We start from the raw sequence: 18,265 nt of genomic DNA, 5'->3' as shown, positions 1-18,265 counted from the left end.
GGAAGGTGATGAGAAAGGCGTCTCTTTGGCATTTATTAGAATTGTTGTGTAGATTCATATCGAGGAATTGGAGTTTGGTAGACAAAAAGATCAATTTTAGTTATTATGCAAAGATGTCTTCGCTTTTTAAAGTTTAACGGAACTAGTTTATACAAAACATTAAGGGAAAATTGCTTCCAAACCCCAAATTTTAAAAATCAGTGTGACCTAGCTCCTCTTACTTTTACCTATGTGCCGCACTTCCCAATTTTTAAAAAATTTGTACCCCAGCCCCTCCAGCTCGCCTCTCCCCAAGTTTCAATGCATTTTACATCAAAATCTCAACTATGTTTCAATTACTAAATGTATATTTGAGATCTCTCGACATATTTTGTTTAGGTTAATCGCACCAACCTTTTTACGAAGTTCCCCCCTGACTGTTACAAAGTACTACAAACTTTCATTTTTTTTCAAAAAAAATGTTTTTTTAATTAGAAAAAAATAAATGGACTTGCAATTTGTAAGAAAGAACTTATTGCCAATTTGATCGGAGAAAAAACCGCAAGCTTTTACTAAAAATATTAACAAATAAAAACAATTCTACTAAACTTTTGTCGCCCGATTTCAAAGAGACCCGCTGTGCGGATAGACACCCTGTGGGATTTGACCATGTACGAGTAGACTCTCTGCTAAACTTTTTATTCACTCTTTTAAGTGTCAAAATAAATTAGCAATTGGAGGTCTGTTCTAAGCAATAGATCCACATGGGTTCTATTTGAAACTAGGCACGCTAGCGTAGGGAGTCTTATCCGCAATTAACCCTAATTTAATCAGAAAACTAAACTTGGGGACGGAGAATATCAGAGTTAAATTTCGATAAAACTTTGGTGTGACACCCCCACTTTAGCCCCACATGAACTAGTGTGAAGAAATGTTAGTGACTTAAATAGAGAAGCCCAAGGCCCAAGAACAACTAGTGTTAGTATTTTGACAGTGAATTTTAGCCAACATCGATATCAGAGCAGTTGCCAACCGAAAGTGTGGGGATAAGTATTATACGAGCTAAGTGATACACCGCGTGAATGCGATGAGAGCCACCTCCAGAGTCCGTAGGAGCAACCTCTAGAGTCCACATCACCTGGTTGGTTTAAATTGAGAAAAGTCCAAGGCCTAAGAACAACTAATGTTAGCATTTTAACAGTGGGTTTAACCCAAGATCGAGTTTGCTCTTGGTGAGTCTCACGGCTTGTATACGCCAACGGGCACGTGGGCCCAGGGCCTGACATTTGGAGTAACAAATTCTAAAAGTAATACTTCAGGATATCAAAGTGGAAGGGGGCATGAATTTTCGGGTGTTAATATGCAAATAAGCCCAAAAAATATAACACGTAAGTGTGTCAGAGAGCAAGTCGGGCCACGGGCTTGACAGGACCTTTCAAGATCCAGCCCAACTCCCAGAAAAGCGAAGCGGTTATTATAAGATTCTTCCACCACAGAATCGGAAGCAAACAAACCATCAGCGGTATTTTCTCAACAACGAAAATGCAAGTAATTTCTCCTCGCTTCCCCTCATCTTCTCCTCTCTTTCTCCTCAACTCCAATCAACTTCCAAGAATCAGCAGCATCAATGGCAGGCGCCGCCTTCTTCCTTCTCCTCCCCGAAGCGCCACTGACAGAGATGAACCTCAGCAGCAGCAACTGGAGTCGGATAAGGCCAAGGCCCGCGAGGCCCTGAAGAAGCTGGACCAGCAGCTGGAGTCCATGGTGGAGAGAGAACAGACCCAAGAACCCAAATCAATGAGGCCCCCTTCCCCTTATGATGGTACTTGAATTTATTTGGATTCATGACCCATTTGTGTTATTTCCCTTAACAATGAAGAATAAGTGTTCAAAATTTTGACATGGGTGCTTTTATATATCAGATAATCTTTGTGAAAATTTATTGTTACGCATAATCAGATAATCTTTGTGAAAATTTATTGTTACGCATTGGAAAGTAAGTGCTCAAGGTTAAATGGAATATCTTGAAAAAAAATTGTCTTGGTAGAGCATTTGGCAGGGTTTCCAAAATTGATGTTTGGATTTTTTATTTAATACAAAATAATCTTTCTTCGCTTGGGTCTTTAAAACACGCTTCAAGCAGTTCAAATTAGATTGATAATTGTATAAAATGATTGACATGTGATTAGGTTCTGAGGTAGGCTGCAATAAATAAAGTAAATAAATTAACCATGTCTTTCTATGCAAGAATTCTGAACGCAAAAAAAAAAAAATCAATTGAGGGTAAGTATATTGCACAAAGTAGAGAAATATTTGCTAGTGATCACTTTTTGATGCTCAATGTTTAGCTGCTGAGGTTGTTGTTCCAATAGTCAAAGTGGCTTTCTCAAATTAGAGAAGCCATGTTGGACATTCCGATGGTAGTTAAGAAGTTTAATTATAAGATGAATATATTGTTGGGTATCAACTCAAACACTAAGTTAGTATAGTGTTTTTTAATTTTTTGTAGAACTTTATGAGAATTAGATATGGTTGGAGATCTATCATGATTAGGAGTTTGGGTTTCATCATGATTAGGAGTTTGAATCTTATTCTAATTAGGAAGTTGGGCTAGAGATAGGGTTTTGGTTTTCCTATATATATCCTTCTATTGTTAGAGGAAAAACTAAGAAGAAGAAGAAGTGTAGAGAGAAAGAGAGAGAGGGTTTAGCAGTCTTTGTCCGTGCAAAAGATTGTAATTTGAAGGTGATAGTTGATTGATTTTAATCCCGTGGTTTTTCTCTGTTGAGGGCTTTTCACGTTAAATCTTGTATGATTTTATTTGCTGCGTCTAGTGGTTTTTTTAAGGTTTTTACGAGATCTAAAAATTCCTACAAGTGGTATCAGAGTGGGGTTCGACGGTTCGTAGAGGTTTGATCGGTGTGCATTCATGAAGGCGTCAACGGTCAAAGCAGGGTGATCGGCATCAAGGGGAAAACATACTGTAGCAGGAATTGTTCACGCAGATCCGATGGTTGAGGTTGATTTGTCTTTTGATCGAGGACTTGGAGGCGTATTTTGGTGATCTATCAATTGTTCCTAGTGTTTTTCGACGTGCTGAGTTCGTTTTTGACGTTGGTTTTATCAAATTCAATCTCTACAGTGGCTGATTTGAATTTTGATTGCGGTTAGAGGATGATGACTTCTTCGGGTCCGAAGTTTGATATTCCGCTATTCAATAGCAAGATAAATTTTGCAGTATGACAGTGCATGGTTCAATATATTCTTATGCAGCAAGGTGTTGATCAAGCTTTAGAGGATAAGAAACCTGAAGGGTTGAAGGATGCTGAATGGATTTCTATGCAAAAGAGGACGTTAGCACAATTCGTTTGGCACTTGCCTCCGAGATCAAGTACAATGTTATACAAGAGACCACACCAAGAGGGCTGTAGGAAAGGCTCGAGGGGATTTATGCGTCGAAATCGATGACCAACCGATTGTGTTTAAGGATGGAGCTTTATTCGTTGAAGATGGAAGAAGGTACGGCAATTCAAGATTACATCAATGCCTTTAATCAGCTAGTTTACCAACTTATGAATATTGATGAGGAGATTAAAGAAGATGAGCAGGCGCTACTCCTCTTATCTTCCTTATCGAAGTCGTACAAACCGTTAGTTTAGACGATAATTACAAGAAAGCAGACTTTGAAGTTCGACGATGTGACAGTACTCCTACGTGAGAATGAAAGAATGATGGGAAAGGAGAGCGTATCTAATGGTGGTGAGAGTGCACTAGCTTTTGAAGGTTCTAATCGAGGGAAGAGTACGGGGAGATGTGGTAGTTATCGAGGAAGGTCAAAATCTCGGACCCGAGACGACAGCGAAAAGGAGTGCTATTATTACGGAGAGAATGGTCACATTCAGTTCAGATGTTCCCAGATGTGTGTTGATTTGAAGAGTATTAGACAGATGAAGCTTTAAGAAAATGGGAAGAAGGTGGACTCCTCAGTGGTTGTGTGTGATGAAGATGTGGTTTTATTGATGCAGAGTACAGGTACTGATGCGAGTAATACTTGGGTGTTAGATTCTGCAGTCTCTATGCACGTTTGCAACAACAAAAATTATTTTAACACATTAAAGACAGATGAAGAATTTGACGACTTGATTGTTAGAAACAACGAGAAGATGAAGGTTGAAGGTGTTGGAAGTATTCGCCTCAAGCTTTTTCACACTGGAAAGGTCGGAATTCTGCATCATTTGAGATATGTGCCGTCATGTGGTGCTAATTTAATTTCGTTCGGTGAGATGACATCACGTGGGTACAAGTATGTGGGTGAAGGAGAATGATGTAAAATGTATAGAGATGGTGATTTGTTTTTGCGAGGGAGGAGGAATAGCAACCATATTTGCTATTTAGATGAACGATCCGTTAATAATGTAGATTACTCTTCTCAAACTCTTGTCCACAAGGGAGAGGTGAAGAACAAGATGAAGAGAGTGAGTTTTTCTGAAGCCGTTGAGACACTTGGAGATTTTTCGTCGAGGGATGATATATTAGGTATCAACTCAAACTCTAAGTTAGTATAATGTTTTTTAATTTTTTGTAGAACTTCATGAGAATTAGATAGGGTTAGAGATTTATCATGATTAGGAGTTTGGGTTTCATCATGATTAGGAGTTTGAATATTATTCTAATTAGGAAGTTAGGCTAGAGATAGGGTTTTGGTTTCACTATATGTGTCCTTATATTGTTAGAGGAAAAACTAAGAAGAAGAAGAAGAAGTATAGAGAGAAAGAGGGTTTGGCAGTCTTTGTCCGTGCAAAAGATTGTAATTTGGAGGTGATAGTGGATTGATTTTGATCCCGTGGTTTTTTCCTGTTGAGGGTTTTCCACGTTAATTCTTGTCTGGTTTTATTTGCTGTGTTTGGTGGTTTTTTTGGTGTTTTTGCGAGATCTAAAAATCCCTACATATATAAACAATAATCACTCAACATTCTGCTGTATAGATGTATGTTGCGCGGTTCAATGGATCGCATTCAGGTTCTAGATGTAATATAAAAATGCATCAAAAGTGAGAAATTCAGAGCTTTGTACATGTCAATGCATCATCTTGCTGATGCACATAATCCTGATCAAATGAAACTGCAGATTTAGATCTTGAGAGAGATGCGATAACTGGCATGAGGAGCGACGAGGAATTGCCTGAGATGTCAAGATCGTACCTTTCATATTCTGCTGTTGCACTCCTAATCATTACTATCTTCAACAACATAATTTTTAATTTCTTCATCAAACCGTCAGTTGATGGCAACGAGCGATCTTCGCCAATCGAAAGAGTGCCTCTAGAGGAGCCTTGAAGACCAGAAGCATGTGCCTCAGCTCTATGAGACTGGTAATTTGTAGTCTACAATCCTAATTCTCCACAAGAACTGCCGTATTATTATTATTATTATTATTTAATATTGATGGCTCAATACGTTTCAACTGTACATTCAGAATGCAGTTTTTTTTTTTTTGCCGAAAGTGATGGCATATGATTTCATATACGAAGTGAACCTTGTTACGAATAAATTATGGTTTGAAGATGTAACTAAAGAGTTTTTTGGGTTGTTCTACATCTTAACAATGTGCCTGTTAACAACTGTCATAAATTTATCTCTATGATAATGAGAACGACTTTGAGGAGAGTTTCACTATAAAAACAGTCGAAAACCCTTTTGAAACTGCTGATCGATAGAGCCGTTAGCCCGTTCAAATTGGTACTTCCCTGTAAATATCATTTCTAAGCTACTTTGATAATATACCAAAATTCGCTTACTACATCACCAGATTCTAAAGATCTACGAATGAAGTTCCTCTGCGTTGAACCAGACTTATTAAATGAGGAAAATTTTAAGTTGTGAGCTTTAGTTGTGGCTACCTTCATTCTGATCCATCTGAAAACTACTAAGGTTAATGTCCTTGTTACAGGATGAATCTGATGCTGCTAGAGGGTGTTGGAGTATGATTTTTTTTTAAATGAAATTCCACACGGACTGTAAAATATTTGGATCACATATATAATCAGTTATCCTATGCATTTGTGTCAAAATTTCTTATGATTTACATATACATACCTGTCGACCAACCTCGATAGAAAAGCTGCAGTTTGTTTTATTCCCTCGTTTTCGTTTTACAGTGAGATGAGAATTTTAGCGTGAGACCACCCAATTGGTAATCCAAATCAATAACTGGTTCATTTTATTTAATTTTGAATCGCTTCATATAGGAATTATGAAGATTGCGTTGTATTAAGAGTAACATTGTGCAACAAGTCATAGATTTCCAGGCTTTGAACTTGCTATCAAGAAATTTATAAGAAGGAAAAAGAGGATCCTCGTCAAAATTAAAGTGATAATGCTTGATAATAACAGGACTGGAGTAACCGTGAAATCAAGACATATATTCGATGATATACGGCTGAATTACTATTGTTTGATCAGTCATTGCTGATCAGACGCATCAAACGGTACGTACGAGGATCTAAATATACTAATGGGATGTTTGGCTGTTAGAAAGTGAATTGAAACTATGTACGTTACTGTTTTTCTGCAAATAACTTATTTCACATCTACGTGAGCATGCAAGGTGAATACAATATTTGTTTGAAAAGCGAATTTATTGTTGAAAGTGCAATGTGAAGATGATGTGGCAAAATTAGAGTAATTAGTAAATATAGTTAAAATTATTTAATTAAAATTTGTTACCATTTTCATCACTAGTTTCATGTGACTTCACCATTTTTTTAGGGGAGGTCAAATTTTGCATTAAATCCTGTGTGGCAATTTTTTTGCATTTCACTTTCATAACCACTTGTATGCAAACAAACACGTAAAATGTTAAAAAAAAGTCACTTTGTCAGTTTCATCTTTCACTTGCATGCAAACAAATACCCCAAAGGTAAACATACATGAGTCTGACATATTGATGATCAACAGTAGACTGATGCTAATACAACAGAAAATATATAAAAGAATCTCATTTAGCTATATTTGTACCAGAAAACAACATAATGCTTCAGCAGTAATGGACGTCGAGATCCGAAAACAAGCTTCAGACAATGATACCCTAAACGCGCCTGCACAGATAAGCCATATGATAGATTAATGCTGAATGCAATTGATATATGCAATGTCCTTGCACCTAAAATCTTCAGCTTTACAGAAACAAGCTGTGAATGTCAACTGATGTGGGGAAAAAGAAAACCCCCTAGCCAGTGTTTGTATACATAATTAGCTTTATTTTGCTCAACATACAAGCCAAAAAATTTCAATACATATTCCATGAAGAGATTTATCCAGCACAAAAGTAATGTGCCTTCAAAAATAATTGTTTACATTTTAAATAAAAAGGACCACCTTCATTTGTACGGTATAGCTCTGTTATGAGTTCTGCGCTGCAGTTAAGTTTATATTCTCAGAGGAATGAATATAAACTGTAGAGGCTAATGATTTGCATCATATTCAAGCTTTACTTCTTCAGTGCATTGACTGGAACTAACTTGCGGATGCAATCCAATCCACAACAGACACACCAATGCAGAAGAACTATAATTTGAAGAGCTCATGCAATACAGTTGCTTACTCCACCAGCTTGAAACTAATATTTCTTTTTGGCCATCTTTGGATTTTTCAACATCCGTATGCTTGAAGGAGTCACCTCAACCAGTTCATCTTCCTGGATGTATTCTATACAATCGTCCAAACTATATGTTAATGCTGAATCAAGAACCACTGCACCAAAGAACGAAATTGATCACCATAAGCATAATTTCCATCTTAGATTTCTCCACAGAAAAGGGAATAAGATGACAAAAGTAAAATAATAATTGAAAGTGCTTCTCTGATGTTTTAGAAAGTACCAAGCAGAAATTACTATGTTACAAATATGAAGCTATGCACACAGCTCTGAATTTATCTACATCATACACATGTGCATAGGGTTGGTGTGTCACTCCATTTGGTTTATTTTCGTGTACACAATTGAAAGGGCTTATTTGCTAAGATAAAAGTTGTTTCTTGTAATAACCTATATTACTCTTATTTGATTTCTTTTTTTCTTTTCAAATTTCAAGAAGTCAGATTACTTAAAACTTGCACAATTAACACTTCTTTTATAGTGCCCAGTTAATCCTTTGGAAGCAATGCAATTTTTGCACGCGCTTGTGCTTTCCACTGCTTGCTTACACTAGCTCCAGGTAAAGGATAAGTTTACGGTCATGATCGCAAAAGACTAGGACCATATATCGTGAAATGGTCATCACCTAGGCCCCTGCATAAAGGAACCAATATCGCTTTTAAGCACGTGGTATCTTTAAGTTTTTTCAGAAAATTTCAAATTTTGGAAAAATCAAGACAGTGATACAAATAGCACTGTACAAACTTCTAGTTTGACAAAGAACATTGCTAAGCATGATGCAATGGCTGTTTTGATTAGTAGAAACAATCACCTATGCTTATTAAGTTTCCAAGTGTTATATTTTACATCAGATATTTCCTCCCGTGAAACAAAAAACATTCCTTTAAGCTTACCTGCGTCTAAAAAATAATAAGCCATTTTACGCAACAATGTGAACGTTTTCATGCACACACAGTAAAATAATATCACTTGCATTAAAGATTATAAATTCTGTATGATCGCCTACCTGTCTGCTCCTTGTTAGACCTAACATTTGTCGCAGCCTTCTTCTTGCATACATTAAGTGATAGATCTCCAGGACGCTGATGGATACCTACTACTTGTCCTTTATACACTTCTGTGCCAGGAGTGATAAACATCTGACCTCTTTCCTGGGCACTAAAAAGAGCGTAGGAAGTGGTAGTTCCTTCTTCAAAAGCGACCTGTGCATTAATTTCCATTTCTCAAATGAACTTTCAATAGAATACAACACATTTTTCAGGCGTTAGAGAAGAGAACCGATATAGAAAGATATGAAGTTCTCTTAAGTTTAGAGGCCTTACCAAAGACCCCTGATCCCTTGTGTTTATGTCTCCAGCCCATGGTCCATAACTATCAAACACAGTGTTGAGAACTGCTGTGCCTCGAGAAGCTGTGAGGATTGCATTTCTTAATCCGAGAAGACCACGAGTTGGGATCTTGTATTTAATAAATGTTGTCCCCTCCGTCCTACATAAGTAGAAAGGCCTTTTGTAAATAGTACATTTGACAAAGGACCTAAAATGCATAACCCAGCCTCACAGCAAAATAATGATAATCAGGAGGCAAATTTGCAAAAAAAGGGGTACTATTTTGGTTTTCCGTACACACAAGGATATGCATAATTCGTATTATATATAGGAAACATCAAACAAATAAACGTGCATTTGGACTTTAACTTATAAGCTTGTTCTTCACATATACTAAACACCAAAATGAATACGGAAAGTTTAATAACCAAACACGTAACCATAAACTACNATATTATATAGTATGCAAAAAACAACATCAAAACTCAGCCGTGATGTGCACCTTGATTTTATTGCAATTATGTGGAAAACGATGATGAGCTAAAAGCTAAATACAAATGAGGCCCCACCATTATCTGAGCTGTGTCATCATGAAACTATTGGAGTATAAAATGAAATCGGAACAGTGGTGTGAAGAATGATGAAAAGCATAATTGAATTATGGAATTAAGTTGAGCAAAGTAGATGCTTCAATTTAGGACGTGTGGGAGAAGTACAGGTAGAATAAGGGATCATATTTGCTTATTTTCAGAATTGGGCAGATCTGCTTGACTGGGTAGTTTTTAGCTTACCAAGTAAAACTAGGAATCATAAACAAGAGCATAGTACACAAGTTATTACATAGATGTGAGAAAGGAATAAAATGAAAAGTTCAGAGCACCAACCCTCCTTGCATATCAACCATCAGCCCACGCCTTTTCCCCAAAAGTTCAACCACAGGTCCCATATATTCTTCTGGTACCTCCACTGTAGCAGTCTACAAAAGAACGAAATCAGACAAGAGGCCTTCCAGTTCATTAGATGTTAAACTAGACAATGTAATATAGAACGTTCAAGCACATGTGGGCAAAGATATAGAAGAATGACAAGAGAATTTGCTATCAAGGAGAGCGTTATTCATATTTTCTCGTATGAATTTCCCATCAAGGAAAGTGTTATTCTTTTCTTTTTTTACCCACCGATTTCTCAAAACTTTTAAATGATATATTACCTCAAAAGGCTCCAGCAACTTCTCGTCAACCTTTTTGTTTATAACCTTGGGTGGTCCTACCATAAATTCATATCCTTCCCTTCGCCTAGAAAAGTAGATGCATCACATGTCAAGAAAGGTACACAAACAATAACTCCTTGAACACATAAGCCCCAAACTTACATGTTTTCTATCAAGATGGTGATATGCAATGTGCCCCTGCCACTAACAATAAATGTATCTGCTGTTTCTCCATCTTCAACTTTCATTGCTAAGTTCCTCTCGATCTCACGATATAGCCTATCTCGAAGGTTTCTGCTGGTCACATATTTGCCCTAATAGATGACACGGAAAAGATAGGAAGTTTAGGCAGCATGTTTAAATGAGTAGATACATTAGGAAGTTCTGCTCCAGAGAAACCCATGAGAGTTCCTTCTCAATTAAGAAAAAAAGAAGGTGAAGCGATTATAGAGAATAAGTTCCTTCATGTTCTTCTATCAATGAGTGCTGATTGTAGCTGTTTATACATCTGTTGAATTGGTATAAAGGTTTACAATAGAAGAAGAATACCTCACGACCAACAAAAGGTGAAGTGTTGATAGAGAATGACATTTTCACTGTTGGTTCTTCAACTTTAATGGCAGGTAAAGGTTTCCCAGAAGTTTTATCAGCTATTGTCTCACCAATCTGCACAACAATCAAAAGTGACAGTTTACTCTTCCATAGAATGAAAAATTCCAGATAAGGTGATTAATCATAATTTACTAAAGAGAACTCTGAGGTTTGTTGAGAAAAAGGTCAAAAAGGAAGAACGGCATGTTCAACACAACTAGACACGATAGACATTTCCATCATGGCCATCCATGTCAGACACTTGCAAATTCACAATTGAGAGCATAAAAGTATACAAAAGCTGGAGTTTCTAATTGTTTCGCAGGTCCTTTTCACTAAATTCGAGTCTTTCCATATAAAAATAACACGTGTATAGGTCTTTGTGTGTGTTGGGGTGGGTGGGGAGAGAGAATATATATCCTATGCCCATGTTGAACAATTTTATAGTTGTGTCTTTGTGTCACGAGTTTGACTAATTGTCCTGCCAAACATACTGTCTCCCATTTGGAGGACAACACACTTCTTTATGTCCGCTAAATAAAAGATAATCTAGTCATACTCACCATTATATCGCTGATACCACAGACTGCACAGATATCACCAGCCTCGACACTCTCAGTTGGAACCCTGGAAAAGTTTTCATACACAAAGAGCTCACTAACTTTGCCAAACCTACATATTTCCTCGGATGTGCAAACCTGCAAAAGTAAATTTATTAAGAGATCATTAGCCAAATATATTTGTTTCTACATGCATATAAAATGTATCCAACTGAAGAAGTAGTGTTAATCTGCACGTCACTTTTTAAGTTTGAACAGGCTTTACTGTCTCCGCTCAAAGCAACAATGATGCAAACACTTGAGACCAGTTTCTTGCTAGTGTGGAAAAACTAAGACAAAGTAACAAGCAATTTTAATAATGATTAACTTATTTTAAGTGAGTAAGAACATGTAGTTGAGTGATGCTTGAATTCACAGTGAGGGCTGGTGCAGCAGTAAGGGATGGGCTGAATTATCAAAAGACGCAGGTTCGAATCCTGGTTATGGTGCTTCATAAAAAAAAATATTCTAAAAAAATTCGGAACTCCAAATTGTCTTTCACGAGGAGGAATCAGAGGAGAAAGCAAGATATAATTGAGTTTTCCATGTTAATATGCATAACTAAAGCATTCCCAAAAAAAATTAATAGGTAAAGTTTTATTTACCTTGACTTCCATTCCTCTTTCCAATGCCCCAGCATGTAGACGACCGATAGCTATTCTTCCTTTATGTTCGTCATATTCGGTGCTTGTTACCTACAATTCATAAACATGTGATGATTAAGTGATTTTAAATTGGAAAACTGAATTAAATAGCACAGCAGTAGTCTACAACAACAGGACTGCTACTTTATATTGAAATGATTGGAAAAAGGATTAAGACCATTCCCTGTTATACACCAATCAAGAATACTTAAGCTAAAAGAAGTAACTGTTCAACTTCAAGGTAATACTTCAGCCAAAGATGCAGAATTCCATAAGGTTAACCTAATAGCTAAAACCAACCAGCAACAAGAAACAAAACAGCTTCTAATCCCAGTATGATAACTGGATTTAGCATCAGAAAAGGATATGACCATGAGGCTTGTAAAAAATGTACACTGAGCGACATCAAGATGAAGCAAATGTAAAATAAAACCAGCGATATAAGGATATAGGAACTCTATGATGTAAATATAAATACCACAAGCTTTAAAATTAATGGCATTAAAGATGGTGCAGATAAATACTAACAAGCATCTGTAGTGCGCCATCTTTATCAATGTTAGGCTCTGGAATGCATCGAAGAATTGCCTCAAAAAGTGGCCCAAGATCATCTGCTAGATTATCTGGTGAAAGCCCTGCCTTGCCTTTGATGCCACTTGCATATATCGCTTGAAAATCGCACTGCACAAGTCATGAACTTAGGCAAAAGGATAGACTCTAAACACAATTTATGAATTTTTTCCTACTCCACGTAGAGTACAAACAAGAGTTGATGAGAGAATAGGTTAATCTTAAAATATTTACCTGTTCATCTGTTGCATTTAATTCGATAAACAGTTCAAATGTGGAATTGATCACAAAGTCTGGGCGAGCTGATGGCCTGTCAATTTTATTTACAACAACCACAACAGCATGTCCAAATTCTAGTGCTTTCTTTAAAACAAATCTTGTCTGCGGCATTGGCCCCTCTACAGAATCTACCTACAAAGACAGAGAGCAGTTACATTACCGACAAACAGCACTAATGGCCTAATGGGTAAGAAATTATCTAAACAACTGCAGGTAAGATTGGGGAAGACAATCATAAGCATTCTTCATTACAAATAAAGAGCATTTTGATGTGTCAAGCCCCAGTAATGATGGAACATTAAAAAGTCCCTGCTGCTAGCTAATTTCATATCAGTAAAAGCTTTTTCAGCACTCAATTAGTGTACTTCATATACGTTAGAGGAAAATAAGTAATAACTTGCAATTCATCTACCAGTTTGAAATTAAAATGAATATCCCATAATTAAATAACATTGTGGCACTATATAATCAGGGATGTTGGCAGTTAAGTAATAGATGATTCTCCAAGTGAATATTACTGTTTGTTCTGTTATAAGCAAACGGGGAAACAAATCTACTGTAAAGTTTAAGTCTTAAATGATTTAAGTTATAACATCACAAAAAAAACACAAGTGAAACTGAAACAGAAACTCGATGCAACCTCAGTAGAATAAACAATAAAAAAATTATCAGGGTAATTTATTGTCCATAGATACCAAAGACAGTAATGAAAGTTTTTAGTACCACTAGAAGAACTCCTTCAACCATATTGAGGACTCGCTCTACCTCCCCACCAAAGTCAGAGTGACCTGGTGTATCAATGATGTTGATTTTAGTCCCCTTATAGGAAATTGATGTGTTTTTGCTAAGTATCGTTATTCCCCTTTCTCTCTCCAGATCATTTGAGTCCATTATCCTCTCTTGTACAACTTGATTATCACGAAAGACCTGTAAAAGTAGATATATCAGAAATCAACTTTTTTTTTTCCTTGTATCTGACCATATGACAATAGTCGTCTGCCACATAAACAAGTAAACAACTACTAGCAGTCTTTGCATGTGCAAATGCACGTGCAAGATAATAAAACTAATTTTTCTAATTTTTATATAAACAACAGAAAACAATCATAAGCTACTTTCTGAAAACTGAAAAGTTATCTTTCAATCGATGTTCATTTTCTTAATTTCTGTGGTAAACATAAACTATTTTTTATTTCTAGTATGTTTGAAGTATCATAAGTTGGCAATGTATGTACTTTCATTATTTGTACTGTTGAAAAATAACTAAGAACATGTTTAATGTTCTTGAACGGAACTTTTCTGTAAAGACATTAGAATAATATTCTTTTAGTTAACAATTATTAGCAATAATTTCTCATAATTTTTAAGTGAATGCATTTGAAATTATTCTAATACTTTTAAAATTTTAATATTATACTTGTATTTCATGACTTTGTAGGTGTGACAATTTTAATGTTAAAGGACATATATGAAAAATGTTAATTTTATACAATATATAGAGGATAAAGTGTGTGAGAGAGGAATTTATTGCAAATAAATATTCTTAAAGGGCTTAAGTGAAAAACACATCAATACACGCAGAATGTGAGAAGGAAAACGAAAGAAGAGCAGGCAGACATGTGTTGGAGACAGAGAGAGGGTTTGTTTTTCCCCCCGGAAATGACATCTGTAAAATTACTTATATGCCCTTGACATTTCCACTGTAATTGACAAATCTGCCCTCAAAAAAGAACTATGAAAGGAGGGAATGAAGGACATTTTTTCGCAATTAAATACCCCCACTTGGTTTTTAGTAGATTAGTATAGGCGCTTGTTTACTATCACATTTATTGAGAACAAGCCAACGGCTAACATTTCCTGAGCATACTCAATCATCAACTCTTTGTCCAAAATAAGTAGAAGAAGTGTAACTTATTCTGCATTTAGAAGAATGGGGTTTTAATATTTTTTATGGCAACATGTAACATTGTCTTAAACATAACCTTCATGTCATCGACAGATATGTAAGACAATATCGAGGAATACTCAATTGGGTGTTGCTACAAGGACCCAAATAGGGGACCCAAGGCATGGGACAGGTGAGGTGTCACCATCCGGTTGCATAATACATTGTTCATAAACAGCGCATCATGCAACCGGATGGTGACACCTCACTTGTCTCATGCCTTGGGTCCCCTATTTGGGTCCCTGAGACATTAATGATACTCAATTTCACAGCATTGCTAGATGTAATAGATGGGACCCACGTTTTTGACATAAGTTAACAGCATGAGAGCAAGAACCTCTGTACCATATTCTCCTAACAGAATAAGAGTCACAGTGAGTAATTTTGCATCTTCATTTACGCAACTCTATCTAAACATCTGTACTACTGCAACAAGCATTTCAATTACTTGGGAAAATATATGCTTCAAGCTACCTTTGCTTGCCGAAGCATTGAGTCCACCAAAGTTGTCTTCCCATGATCGACATGAGCAACGATAGCTATATTCCTCACATCTCTTCTTGTCACCAACTTCTTTTTCTCTACTGTTTAATACGAGTCATAATTGTTAGTACTTATTCAAACTATGCAAAAGAAAGTAAATTACTCATGTGTACAATAATTATTCTTCTCATATTTCAAGATAATATGGTGGGAACCTCTTTCCCAAGCACTTCATTAACTAAGCCCTATAAAACTCTTATCACTCAAGCAATCATAGAGCATTTCTCCCTACGGACTACTGACATCTCGTACACAAGAAAACATCAAAATCACACAAAGCAGATCCTTATCTTGCATAACAATTTAGAAAGTTGTTGAATAAATATAACAAATATAAGTAGTGTACTTTTATAAACTTAAGCCAAAACAGCCATTTGTTTGCACGACCCATCCATCTCAACCAGGTATAGTTCCTTCCTAATTGGTACACAATTAACTAGGGAAACTTACCTACACATATACATTAACAACATTTTAGCTAACCAATCATAATAAAAAAAACTTAATTTGGCGAACATAACATTCCAAAAGGGTATTTTCCTTCTTCTTCAATCGCAAAACATAAGCGTGCGCAATCGGACTTCTTCTGTATGTGAATTCAAAACTTAATGAATGAACAGATACATGGATTTGTCATTTTAAATCTGTTCATTTTTAAATACATATGGGTTATTTCCAGTTCCTTTCAAGTTCATAACTTTATGATGAAAAAGGTGATGAATTTTACCTGAAGCGGCTTCAGCTTCCTTTGTCGATGACACGGAACACCTGACAGCTGCGTCTCCTCGGCGCCATGGCCGACTCAAGCGAAGGCTACACCTCCGATGCCCAGTGACAGCTAAAAGAGTCTCATCTCTAGGGTTAGGTTTTGTGGAGAGTGAAGGATGGTGAGCTCTGATGGAGGTAGAGAAATTAATCGCCATATTTTTTCTATTGAGGAGAGAAGAGGGCGAAGGGATTTCGTAAGTGAGGCTGACAAAAGCCTGAAGAGATGAGGGGAAATGTCGTGGGTTTATATGTGGGTTTTGGTTGTTCCGCCCACAATTGGGACTTGATGATCGCTTGGCTTATGGTGTTCCCGTGCTTTTTGTGGCTTTGAGCCCACTAAGACTGACGTGCTCCTTAACTGGCCCCATGGAAATAAAAACAATTTTTTTTCATTTTCTTATCCGCAGTTTATTTCTTGGCTTTTAAATATAGGTTAAATTGCACTAAAATATCCTATCTTTTCTAAAAAAAATCATTTATATATTTCAAACCAATGCAAAAAGATATAATCAGTTGTATTAAAAAAATGCAGTTTGCTATCTCCTGTCAACCTATCATGAAAATATTCTCATGTGTTGTTTCATGTGACTAATTTAATTGCCAACTACCCTCGGTTTTATATTAATCAAAATTTTCCCAATCTATTTTTCTTTATTAAATATCATTCCCCGTCTTCTTCATCTTCTGTTTTCAATCTCTCCACTCTTAAATCGATTTTTGGACCACCTGTTGCAGCTTGTTAAACTCAACATTAGCTCACTCTCACTCATCCACATGGGCCAGGTTCAAGGATGAGAGGCATAAAGCTTTAACGTCTCGTTTTGGCATGTGGGAATGAGTGGGAATTGAATGCAATTCTAACTTCTCATTTATGCTTATCAAGCATGATATATTTTTGGATGCTAGAAATGTCATTCTCACTTCTCATCAATTCTCAATTAATGTGTTAATTGCTATTCCCAATGAGTTATCAAGGAATTGATATTCTCATTTATATGAGAATGAAAATAAAAAATAAATTCTGGATACACCATTCTTAAATATATTCCCACCTAACTATCTAATCGCACACAAACATGAGAATAAGAATGAGCATTCCATTCCCACATTAATTCCATCCCGTTCCTACCTTATTCCATTCTCACTTGACTCCATTTACATGTACCAAATGAGGCGTAAGTTTCGCCTTGAAGATCCTTTTTTTTTCTTTTTTTTTTTTTTGGGGGGGGGGGGGGGTAGGGATGGGGTTATTTTTGAGGAAACTTGGGGGTAATAGCAAAGTTTGGAGATTTTTACCCATAGGATTATTTAGGAAGAAGAGCATTTCTATCTTTTATTTTTTTGCTGCCATTTTGAAACGTAATGTGTATAAGTATTTTTTTTTAGGAAACAATAATCATTTAAGGGCGATTTAGGCCTTAAATTCAAGAAGGTGGTTTTTTTGGGTGGTGAGGGGGGGGGGGGGGGGGGGGATATGCTAGTAATTTGAATTTCATTCAACATCTTATCATTGCCCTCTTTTGTTTTCATTCTCAAAAGTAAATCGTTTATATCCCCCATTTTTTTGTCATGAATTAATAAGAATCTTGTGTGTTTGGCAATCCATTGAAAATGGGCCAATATGGACCTAAAATTGGTTCTAAATAGAACACATTTAGTTGTGGATCAGCTTACCCCATCCACAATTCAACCAGTTTAAACTCCAAAATATGAGTTAAAATAGACCAGGTCAAGAATGACCCAGTTTTAGCCAATTTAAAAAATTTCTCTAACTAGATCAGGTCCAAACTTGGTCCAATTTTAGAGAGTTTTCAAACACTCTTTTATGATATGTATCTGTTTCTAAAAGCATCATCATGAAATTTGATCATAAATCACAACTATAACTACTGTAATTCTCTTTCCCATAAGGATTTTTTCTCTGGAGAATTACCTTATAAATAGATGAAATTGATGGAAAATCACCTCTAATTATTTTTTTTAATGAAAACCACCTTCTCTGTGTGCTCCCTATCAATCGACCATTTTGGTTGACAACTACCCAATAAATGGTTCAACAAAAACTACCCTTGAGCTCCGCGTGTACATTTCCAATTAACTCAATTGACCCCACTATGGGTTAAGCCATCATTCCCTCCCCACCCGTTCCCTAA

The 18,265-nt window shown here is 36.3% G+C and overlaps 2 protein-coding genes across 3 annotated transcripts; one reads left to right on the top strand and one right to left on the bottom strand.

Annotated features, from left to right (window-relative positions):
- On the top strand, positions 1,484 to 5,974 carry LOC109832202. Of its 2 annotated transcripts, XM_020399636.1 has the most exons (3): positions 1,484 to 1,801; positions 5,107 to 5,350; positions 5,929 to 5,974. In XM_020399636.1, exons 1-2 carry the CDS (start codon positions 1,522 to 1,524, stop codon positions 5,313 to 5,315), a joined length of 489 nt encoding a protein of 162 aa, XP_020255225.1. In that variant the 5' UTR covers positions 1,484 to 1,521; the 3' UTR covers positions 5,316 to 5,350; positions 5,929 to 5,974. The 2 variants fall into 2 exon arrangements, with proteins under 2 accessions (XP_020255225.1, XP_020255224.1); XM_020399635.1 differs by lacking the exon at positions 5,929 to 5,974 and having other exon boundaries at positions 5,107 to 5,575.
- Positions 7,077 to 16,267, bottom strand: LOC109834929 (GTP-binding protein TypA/BipA homolog). The gene is made up of 14 exons (XM_020402943.1): positions 16,072 to 16,267; positions 15,276 to 15,385; positions 13,580 to 13,783; positions 12,812 to 12,988; positions 12,536 to 12,688; positions 11,969 to 12,058; positions 11,328 to 11,462; positions 10,723 to 10,839; positions 10,336 to 10,487; positions 10,174 to 10,258; positions 9,848 to 9,939; positions 8,958 to 9,123; positions 8,642 to 8,837; positions 7,077 to 7,730 (listed from the first exon to the last, which is right to left on the bottom strand). The coding sequence occupies exons 1-14, from the start codon at positions 16,265 to 16,267 to the stop codon at positions 7,597 to 7,599; spliced, it is 2,007 nt and encodes a 668-aa protein (XP_020258532.1). The 3' UTR covers positions 7,077 to 7,596.

Source organism: Asparagus officinalis, chromosome 3 (genome assembly GCF_001876935.1).
Source record: "Asparagus officinalis chromosome 3, Aspof.V1, whole genome shotgun sequence".
Lineage (NCBI taxonomy): Eukaryota > Viridiplantae > Streptophyta > Magnoliopsida > Asparagales > Asparagaceae > Asparagus > Asparagus officinalis.
The sequence above is the reverse complement of the archived record's forward strand: the minus strand, read 5'-3'. Positions and strand labels throughout refer to the sequence as shown.

Coding starts and splice junctions, on each gene's coding strand:
- LOC109832202 (XM_020399636.1), top strand. CDS start 1,522: ATGCAAGTAATTTCTCCTCGCTTCCCCTCATCTTCTCCTCTCTTTCTC. Junction 1,802..5,106: donor GCCCCCTTCCCCTTATGATG/GTACTTGAATTT, acceptor ATGAAACTGCAG/ATTTAGATCTTGAGAGAGAT.
- LOC109834929 (XM_020402943.1), bottom strand. CDS start 16,267: ATGGCGATTAATTTCTCTACCTCCATCAGAGCTCACCATCCTTCACTC. Junction 12,989..13,579: donor TTGAAGGAGTTCTTCTAGTG/GTACTAAAAACT, acceptor CTGTCTTTGTAG/GTAGATTCTGTAGAGGGGCC. Junction 11,463..11,968: donor AAAGAGGAATGGAAGTCAAG/GTAAATAAAACT, acceptor TTACTTTTGCAG/GTTTGCACATCCGAGGAAAT.